Source organism: Alternaria burnsii, assembly GCF_013036055.1.
Source record: "Alternaria burnsii strain CBS107.38 chromosome Unknown 740, whole genome shotgun sequence".
NCBI lineage: Eukaryota > Fungi > Ascomycota > Dothideomycetes > Pleosporales > Pleosporaceae > Alternaria > Alternaria burnsii.
The window spans coordinates 1,075,087-1,085,319 of record NW_024066112.1 but is presented as its reverse complement, the minus strand read 5'-3'; the positions used below and the strand labels follow the sequence as shown (position 1 = coordinate 1,085,319).

Genomic DNA, 10,233 nt, shown 5'->3' with positions numbered 1-10,233 from the left:
TGCTGCAACTTATGCAAAAGGAAATCGCAAATGCCATGTCGCTCCAAATGCAGTACTTGGCCTGACGTGATAATCGACGGCTACGTAATTAATACAGGGAAATAGTTGATCAGGCCGCGAAGGCTTGATCCTCGCTCGAACGCTCTGATCCAAAGTGAAATATCTAGAAGAAACTTTTGTTTCTTCCCACAAACTTTTGCCCAGATGCGTGTGACCAGCACGAAGCGAGTCGTATGCTTCTTTTAAAATGCTCGTAAGTCGCGTCGTCTTATCCTGCGAATCTACATTACTGTCATGAGCTTCATCTGAGCCGCAAGATCCGCCTCTTGTTGATGGATCGTGCCAAATGGTGGCTCCTCGTGTAGGGGGCTCGTAAGAGGGCTGGAGTATAAGCCCTCTGCATCCCTGATTGTGTCTTTGACCTTGCGCGTCAACGTGCTGACATATGGCACGATACGTCGCAGTGTCGAGGTATCGAAAGGGACTTTCTTCGAAGGGGTCGAAGGTATGGGGGGTGCGTCTAGGAACGGTTCATACGCGCTCCTCCTCTTTTGCAGCGCTTCAATAACGGAGCGCGCTTTGGCTTCTGAGTCTTTGCGGGGTCTCGTAACGATGGTCTTTGACTCCTGGGTAGCGGGGGTGGCGTCAGCCTCCGATTTAGCTGGTATCGGTGAAGACTGCGGGGTAAAGATTCCATTGCTCGAAGGAAGGATAGACTTCCGCAGTGGGCGCGCCGATTGGGGCGGGTTCTTGGTGCTATCCTCATGAGGAGAAGATGATTTGCGCCTTCCTCTTCCATGGCTAGGGCTTGCAGATGGGTCTTCAAAGGCGTCTTCGTCAAAATCGGGCGATGATGGTGGTGAGTCGTGAGCAACATCCTGATGATCGGCCTCCTGATCTGCGAGCTCAATCATTGCATCCACTTCAAGCCACATGCCGGAGGGTGGGCCTTGTATCATACCAAGCGCAACAGCGCGTACTCTTTGCTCTTTTAGTTCTTCGATTAACAGACCCCATTCGCGCAAGAGACTGATGTTTGCAAGAACATTGTTCTGTTGCTCTTGTATGCTCTTCGGCACGATCATTGCTGAGCTACTGTCCAGTCCAGGAGAGCTTCCGTCCTCAGCAACGGGCTCCTCAGTGAGTTCGGAAAAGTCAAAGTCGTCGTTCCAGTCTTCGGTGACACCCTTGCTTCCCACACCCCAGGTGCCAAACTTGTTTGTAACCACTGTGTTACGTTTGCCAGTCAGATCCGGAACCACGGGCACACTCTGGCTGCGAGCGTGCAACCCGCTAGGTACTCGCCGACCAACAGATCGACTGCCTCTGCGGTCTGCATCCTTCTTTCCGTGCACTGTACGGGGACGCGGCGGTGTGTGGTCTCCTGAATTCTTGTCTGCAATTTGCTGTTCAGACCAATCGAAGATGCTGCTGCGTGCGTCCTTGTCACCAAACTCTGATGTGGAATGTTGTGGCGTAGTTGGGTTGGTAGTGAAGCCTGGTGCGAGCAGATGCGTGTGCTGTCGCAAAAGAGCCACAGGGTTGGCCTTGTGGTTGACTGTTGGATGATCAACCCAGGGATCCTCATCATCTGCCTCTTCTAGTGACCACCTACTACTGTCGTCGTCGTCTCCTGCGCGCGAGTCCCATTCCAGCGTGCCAAGCGAAAGCGGCTTGGGCATGCTCGGGGAAGACGACGGTATCGCCTTGGGGAAGAGCGGCGCACTGTGTGTTCGAGTGACACTGGGCGAGTCCTGCAAGGAGCGTTGGGGGCGCACTGTCCGCACGGGAGTCGATATGCTCTCCTCTTCCTCGGCGATGCTCTGGTGGCCGGTGACACCATTGACCATTGGTTCTCCAAACGATCCGGGCGGCAGTAGATCTCGTAGGGCTGTAATCTTGACCTTGGAGGGGGGCGACTCGTCGAATATAGTCTCAATGCGAGGCCCACGCGCGCCGACGGTTGAGCCTCTGGTCGCACCCGTGCGCAGCGAATCAAAGACGGTCTCGCTCTGGACGTCAGCGTCGTCCTCGTCGCCGGACCCTAAGGCGCGAAGTTCATTATCAGACGAGCCGACCAATGTCGAGGCCTGTTCTGAGGGGGCCATGGAATGACGCGAGGCCCGAACTCCCGATTGCGCTAGAGTAGGGGATGGTGGCGCTTGATTGGCGCCCGGTGCGGCTGAGGCCAAAACATCGGGCTGCTGGGGCATTGACGCCAAGGCCGCGCCAGCAACGGGATCAGTCGAGGGGAAGGTAGGGAACAAGGGCGACGAGACAGGCCTGCTCCGAGAAACATTGCGTGCAGGTGCTGTGTCAGTGGGCCCGGCGGACGTGGCGATGTCGCGTCTTGCTGGTGTTGGGTCTGTCACATCTCGTCGACTTTCTCCATACGAGGTGCTGTGTGGTCGTCTGCTCATAGTAGGCAGAATCGGTGCTGAGTTGACCCGCTGGGTTGCACGACGGGAAAGTTTGGGTCCGGGCACTGCGACAGTTCGCTCCTTCCTAGATGAGAGGAAGGAGGTGATGGAGAAGGAGCGTTTGGGTCTGGGGGCATTCTCGGGTTGTGATGTGGAGGGCCGACCGCGAGTTTGGTTTGTTACTTTGGTAGCAAACGTGGCCGCCATGCTAAGTGGCGTCTCTGGTCGACTCACGAAGAAGACGCTTTCGGCATCGTCGCTTGTCGAGTCGTCCATATCCTCTACGCCTGCTACGACCGATCTTGCGAGCACGAGCATGGGCTTGTGCTTCTCATCTGGAAATATCCTCTTGAACCCATTTGCATATGCCACTGAACCTCGCCGCCTCGCCAGTGTCCGTTCCTTGGTGATCCTCGCTGTGAAAAACTGTGTGTATTCGACCTCACTGTCAGTGCTCGCTGAGGTCTGTTGTTCGTCTGTCGAAGTGTGTTCGGCCGTCATGGATAGGCGCGCGCCGTAGTTTTGCAGTGTCGCGTTGCGCTGGTGGCTGGTGGCTGGACGACGGAAGGACGGTCGGAGAGTCGCAGAGCCCGAGACAGGCGCTTCACGGGGCCCGCGCACTGATGAGGCGCGCTTGACCAGCTTGTTGCGCGGTACTGCTGACGTAGAGCGTTTGTCGATTACGGGCACGGTCGAGCCGTCGTGCGAGAAGGCCATTGAGCCATTGGAACATGAGACGGCTGGTGACAGTGGAGATGGGCTCGTAGCCCGGCTCGACGAGTTGGAAATAGACGAGAGGCGCTTAATCCACGAGGCTCGTCGCGTAGGCACGTATCTTGTCGTGTCCACGTCAGACACACTCTGCTCGCTCGAAGGGTAGTTGTTTGCGCTGCTCGGCAATTGCAGCGCCGCATCGTCGCTCGTCTTCCTCCTCACGATTCGCAACTGGGAACGGCCTTCCTGGCTGAGTCGACTCGCAAATGACATGCGCGAGGCAGGAGCGACGGGTATGGGGGCACTGTAGGAAGGCGCAGTCGTGGTCATGGCAGTAGTAGACATTGGATTAAGACCCGGCTCGAATGCAGGTGTCGCCTTTTTCTTATTGGGGTGCGACGAGTCGAAGGGGGCCTCTCGTCCAAAGGCCAAGCCGACAGAGGATGTACCAACGACAGTGGCAGTGGCACAGAGCTGTATCACAAGGGTCCGTCAGTCATGGCGCCTAGTCAGACTTCTTATAACAGAGGTATATTGAGGTAGGACAGGCTTGGTGCAGCCATTCTCGGATTAGACGCGGTAGAGGTGTCGATCAAGACATATCAAAACAAATCAAGGGCAGCTGCAGCGCGTACAGAAGATCCACGGACTTTGAGATAGAGAAAATGCAGGGTAATTACCGTTGGAATCGTTTTCATTCTCGTAGGAAACCAAGCCGCCGGGGAAAGGTCACTCGTCGAGGCGCTTGTGACGACTTGTCGAGCATTATGGCATGTCAGGGTGCCGGTGAACCAGGGATCGCGAGCTGCACGAGTAGGGACGGTGGGAGTGGAGGGGCTCAATCAGGCGCTGGGGCAGGCGTACTGCATCACGAAGCGTAGTAAAGGAAGGACGGCACAAGCACCGCGACGGGCTGAAGCAGAGAGGTGGAGCTCGACCAGGAGCGAGCGGAAGACTGAAGAGAATCCAGTGCTTGTTGCTTCTGGGATCTACGTACAGGGCTACCCAGCTCTCTTTGGATTAGCGAGATGTCGCCGATGAGGGCTGATAGCGGCAGCTCGACTCGAAACATAACACGGAGGCACACAGACCCCATGCCTCACTTTGCACCGTCATAGCTCCACGCTGCGTGCAAAGTCAATCTCGTCAGCCAATGCTGCATGCGATGCGACGTGCCCAAGCAAGAAGTCTATGTCCATGGACAGTGAGGGCCCGCTGCGGTGCGCGGTGCCCAGTACCACGACGTTGCGCGAGTCGGCCTAGGACAAGCTCTAGCGCCGAGTAACAATCAACAACAATCAGGGACATGGCGCAGAGAGGCTGGAAGAACCCCTCTGCCGTCAGAGCTACCCAAATATAGTGTACCAGCGAGCATCCCGGGCGTCCGTCATAACACACGGTGATTGGCAGCCGGCCGCTGAACTGCCTGGAGAGACCCCTGTAGCGCGGTGGAGATGTTTGCTGATCGCGGCGTACGCAAGTGTCAACCGGCTTATGTAGTCCATCGGTGGTAGCGAAGGCGTGCCTTAGACTGTGCAGCCACTGAGCTATCGCATGTTACCTTACGAGCATTCGGTACAGTCAACGGCAGAGAGACCTTGGTACCTACGAGCATGGCCTTGCCGTATAGATATTTGTTGAATCGGCTGTTTCGGCCACCAATTGCCCTTGTGGGAAAGCTGCTCAATGGCCACGGTCCTGGATAGCCGAAACGCACAGCACGTCAGCCCCAGAGCGGAGAAGTCGTGAGCAGCGGGAACATGGGTTGAGGATGGGACGGAAACGGTGACTGAGGCAGCGAATTCTGCACTCGGGGATATCTCCGGCAAATGCGCGCACGGCATGATATATCCACCACGGGCCTGTAGCCATCCGTGGTTCTGAACATGATTCTTCTGAGGCCAAATCAAACGACATGGCCACATCACATGTTGCGTGCCGTAGCCAAGGCGGCTCCGTGTCCGGCTCAAGGCAGCTGGAGCATGACTATCACGGTCAGGATAGACTCCAGACGCTCTGGCAGACTATCGAGGCCGTTGTGCCCCTCCCTCTAGGCATAGCGGCCGCACGTTGGAGCTCATCTGGCAGACGGCTTGCTGGGCGAGCTGTGCGGTGCAGAGCCCAAGGTGACTGTGCGATGCGTGCTGTCCTGCGGGCACACAGAGATGCGAGTAACCGGGACAATCCCAGAAGCACATCATTGCTAAGGCGCATCCAGACGCGTGGTGCAGATCCGCCAGCTCTGCCAGTCCACAAACGCAGAGATGGGTTGTCATGTTTGATGGGCTGTCGGCGTCGATGCCCTGATTGGCCGCCGCCCGCTCCTTCCAGAACCGCCGCCACGCCACATTTGGCTCCCCACGTCAAAATGTTCTTTGCCTTGGACAAACAGCCGTAGCACCGCAATAAGCAGAGACCGCCCACTGCCCCGCTATTACACTGTGACTACCGGAAAAGTCTCGATAGTACGATAGTATTGCCCGCTCGCCGACCAGGCCAGCGCCACCGTGACATCGACTGCGGCAGACGTTGACTTTGTCGGACAACGCACCACCCAGGATCTACCGCCAGCCCGCGACCATGGAAGCTGAAATCAGAACTCAAATCCCTAACATTGACCCCGTCCTGTCAGAGTACTCAGCGGGGTACCTTACTCATGCCGCAAACCAGTTCACTTCCGACTCGGACCCTAATGCCCCCTCACCGCTCGAGGAAGCTGCTGCCACCGTGAGCGCCCTGCTCCTATCAGCCTCTGGAGATCTATCAAGCCAGAATGAGACGAGTATCCAAAACCTTGTTGACAAGTTCATCTCCCGCCTGAATGCCGCCAATGGCACCGACGGCGAGCGCCGCCAGATGGCACCTTCAGCCAAGAAACTTGACCAGGCTATCCACGTGGGCTCTTCCAGGAACATCTCCTCCACGCTAGGTCTCGCTGGTGGCGCCGTTGATCTCGAGTCTGCCAACACACGTAAAGTCGAATCCAGAGTCGACCGCAAGAAGCTCGAGAAAGCTGAACGTAAACTCCGTGCTAAACAAGACCGTAAAGAGTTCAAGAATGTTGAGTATGAAGCCTCCCGACTTCTCAACGAGCCCAACGAGGCGCAGAGCTATGAAGAGTTCTACATGGCCGTCAACCCACTGCAGTTGGGTGACACTGCCTCGAAGAGCAAGGATATCAAGATTGACAGCTTTGATATCTCTATGCCTGGATTACGTATCCTTACCGACAGCTCTCTCACGCTCGCATATGGTCGTAGATACGGTTTGGTAGGTCAAAACGGTATCGGTAAATCCACTTTGCTTCGCGCCCTTGCTCGCCGTGAGGTCGCTATCCCTACTCACATCTCGATTCTTCATGTGGAACAGGAGGTTAGTCAGCATCCCCATCTCTATTTGCAAAAATTGACTTTGGACACAGATTACTGGTGATGACACTCCGGCGCTGCAAGCTGTCTTGGACGCTGACGTTTGGCGCAAGCATCTCCTTAAAGAGCAAGAAAAGATTAGCAAGGAGCTAGCTGAGCTTGAAGAAGAGCGTGCTAAAATGGCAGATACTTCTGCAGATGCCGCCAAGCTCGACACTCAGCGCGAGGGTCTGGATACTACTTTGAGCGACATACATGCCAAGCTCGCCGAAATGGAATCGGACAAGGCTGAGTCTCGAGCAGCAAGTATCCTCGCAGGTCTTGGTTTCTCACAAGAGCGACAGCAATTCGCGACCAAGACGTTCTCTGGAGGATGGAGGATGCGTCTGGCACTTGCACGTGCGCTCTTCTGCGAACCTGATCTGCTGTTGCTCGACGAACCGTCGAACATGTTGGACGTCCCCTCTATCACCTTCTTAGCGAACTACCTTCAGGGTTACCCAAGCACCGTACTTGTCGTATCCCACGACCGAGCCTTCCTGAACGAAGTAGCAACCGATATCATTCATCAACACTCTGAACGACTCGACTACTACAAGGGTGGTAACTTTGACTCGTTCTACGCGACCAAGGAAGAGCGTCGCAAGACAGCGGTTCGCGAGTATGAAAAACAGATGGCCGAGCGTGCGCATTTGCAGGCTTTCATCGACAAGTTCCGATACAACGCCGCTAAGTCTTCTGAGGCCCAATCTAGGATCAAAAAGCTGGAGAAGATGCCTGTTCTTACTCCCCCAGAGGCAGCATACTCAGTGCACTTCAAGTTCCCAGAAGTGGAGAAGATGTCGCCTCCTATCATTCAGATGAGCGGCGTCACCTTTGGATACAGCCCTGACAAGATTCTGCTGAAGAATGTGGACCTTGATGTGCAACTTGACTCCCGTATTGGTATTGTCGGACCCAACGGTGCCGGAAAGACAACAGCGTTGAAGCTTCTTATAGGAGCTCTTCAACCCACCACTGGTATCATTTCGCAAAACCCACGATTGCGCGTAGGATTCTTCGCGCAACATCACGTTGACGCACTGGATCTGAATGACAGTGCCGTTGGCTTCATGTCAAAGACGTACCATGGACGAGCAGATGAAGAGTATCGCCGTCACCTCGGTGCCTTTGGTATTACGGGTATGACAGGTCTGCAGAAGATGGAGTTACTGTCAGGAGGTCAGAAATCGCGCGTTGCCTTTGCGTGCCTCGCGTTACAAAACCCACACATTCTTGTGCTTGACGAGCCGTCTAACCACTTGGATATTGAAGCCATGGACGCGCTTTCGGATGCTCTGAACAAGTTCCAGGGTGGTGTACTGATGGTCAGTCACGACGTTACCATGTTGCAGAATGTATGCACAAGTTTGTGGGTGTGTGATAACGGCACGATTGAGCACTTTGACGGTACTGTCAAAGATTACAAGCGCCGCATCACAGCGCAAGCAAACGATGCGGGAGTAGTAGCGAAACACTAGAGACGGGTTCAAAATATCACATGCGACAGTAATGATACACTTATCCATGCTCGAGAAAATTGAGCCTCTTTGAGACATGCTTCGGTCCAGATTGCAGTTACAAGTCTTGGTGTTGCATTACTGTGCGGGTGATAACAACTCACTCCATTGTGCCTGTCCTTCGAAAGTTGGAAGGCACGCTAGACCCAAACCAAACGCCTGGACTCAATAACCACTCTCCGCGTCCATCGTACCTCATCACACGCACCACATCTCCCACGCAGCACAGCAAGCAAACACTTGCGTCCCTTTCACCTCGAATTCTGTTCCACCTAAATGCGCGTAGCTGCCTCGTGGTGCCCACGCGCTCAGGTTTAATTGACAGCGGCTACTAGCGCGCTTGCCCCTTCGAGCTCATCATCCGTCTTGTCCAATACACAACCACCGGCACCTTGTCGCGCACGCAGAACTCCAGTACAGACGGCTTGTCCGTAGTCACTCATTTGCATCCGAATCCCACCGATCGCGACTCCTCTCGTCCGCCCTACGCCGTCACCGCGCCCGCCAGCAGCACCGCAGCATTGACGACAGCCGGCGAATCACCCTACCCACCTCCCTTCTCCTCCCTCTTCTTCCCGTCCGAGGACGCTGAGGAACGCAGCAAGCTCGGTGAAACCACAGAAGACGAATCGCCTCCCGCATTTACATCTGCGCCTGCCTTTACCGAGTCATCCTCGTCTGCTGCCGCCGTAGCTGCCACTAAAGCCGCCCTCCCATCCGACTCCAAAGACGGCTCTAGTAGCAAAGACGTCGACGACGGAGAACCACCGCCGCCCTACAGCGAAGGATCAAGCCCGCTCGAGTCTTTCACATACGTAATGGCATCCGCAGGAGGTCCCGCGAGCATCATTACTCAGGTGTCGCAAACAACAAACGCAGGACCGCCAATCAACACACTCGGTGGATCAGATGAAAACATTACTTTGGAATTGAGGTAGCGACACCGCTCACCACACGCGGTACTGGAAGCTAACTCGAGATTTAGGGGCACGCGGTTCACTCTGTCGCGAGACGAGCTTCTGACTCTCCCTGAGTTCGTCCTCCTCTCCCTCTTTCCCAATGGCCTGCTCCCAGATGGGCACATGAACTCCTACCACGATGGAGATGTATACCCAGTCGACGTTGGTAGCCCCACTTCTTCTTCTTCTTCTTCCCCTTCCATTCCCTTGGCTCCAGCAGCTAAGATCCTGTACCACCTTTCCAACCCCGCATTATATTTATCTGACAACATCTATCCTTCACAGTATGATCCAAACTCTTTACAGTACATGTTGGAGTTCTTCCGCACTGTAGCCCAGACCATTCCCGCGTCTCCTCCTTCGCCGACCGCTGCTCTCGACCATGCTGCCGAAGCTGTACCTATCGAGCCCATGCATGGCTCCGCTAGGGACATGCTACAGGATCGCGCTGGTATAATTGTTCTTCGCGAGGACCTCGACTTCTACGCTATCCCGCCGCACCGCGATATAACTCAGCCTGAGATGATTGAAGTTAAGCGAGCTGCAGGTGAGGCACTGCTAAGACAAGACGGTATCTTCTCCGGCCTCAGGAAGAGCGAAGAGCCAGGAACGACCGAGCAGCACCTCATCGAGATGTTGACCGCAGGGTAAGCAAGATACGGGCAAAGTAGAGACTAGCAGCTAACAACATCTAGCGGCTTCAACCACGACGACCGATGGGGCCATCGTGCCGGCGAGCCTAACAAAGCCGTCATTTGCAGCATCGCCCTTGCACGCCTGAGAACGGACATTAAGGGTAACGATCTTGCTAATAGCAACGCTGTTGGTATGGCGCAGAAGCTGCTCCTCTTCTGGAGGAAACCCGCTCGCCGCTGCTGGTGGGAAGGTGTTGAGCTCGACAATGTTAGAGGTGTCGAAGGCAAGCTCAAGGTGTGGATAAGGAGAGTCTGGACGCTCGAAATGGTACGGTTGCTCTAATCTGCAAGCACAACTTCCACTGACAACATTCCAGAGCGTTATCGGCCTTCGCTAAGGCTTTCGTCAGGGCCCCCGCTACGTGTGGCGTATCTTTTCTTGACCTTGGTGGCGTTTCCCTGTTTACTCTTGACGTTTCAATCGCGGCATCACTACCGCCGATGAAAAGCACCGGCTGGCTCATCGTTTCCTATTGTTCTTGATACCTCTCTACTTTGGTTCATCATCACCTATGGAG

The 10,233-nt window shown here is 55.2% G+C and overlaps 2 protein-coding genes across 2 annotated transcripts; one reads left to right on the top strand and one right to left on the bottom strand.

Moving 5' to 3' along the window:
* Positions 1–281: 281 nt before the first annotated feature.
* GT037_005220 (uncharacterized protein) lies at positions 282–3,479 on the bottom strand (the record flags this gene model as incomplete). Its single annotated transcript, XM_038930267.1, has 1 exon — positions 282–3,479. One exon carries the CDS (start codon positions 3,477–3,479, stop codon positions 282–284), a length of 3,198 nt encoding a protein of 1,065 aa, XP_038787217.1.
* A 2,235-nt stretch (positions 3,480–5,714) lies between these two features.
* GT037_005219 (p-loop containing nucleoside triphosphate hydrolase protein) lies at positions 5,715–10,053 on the top strand (the record flags this gene model as incomplete). Its single annotated transcript, XM_038930266.1, has 6 exons — positions 5,715–6,506; positions 6,556–7,899; positions 8,397–8,995; positions 9,047–9,667; positions 9,716–9,983; positions 10,033–10,053. The coding sequence occupies 6 exons, from the start codon at positions 5,715–5,717 to the stop codon at positions 10,051–10,053; spliced, it is 3,645 nt and encodes a 1,214-aa protein (XP_038787216.1).
* Between the last annotated feature and the right edge of the window lie 180 nt (positions 10,054–10,233).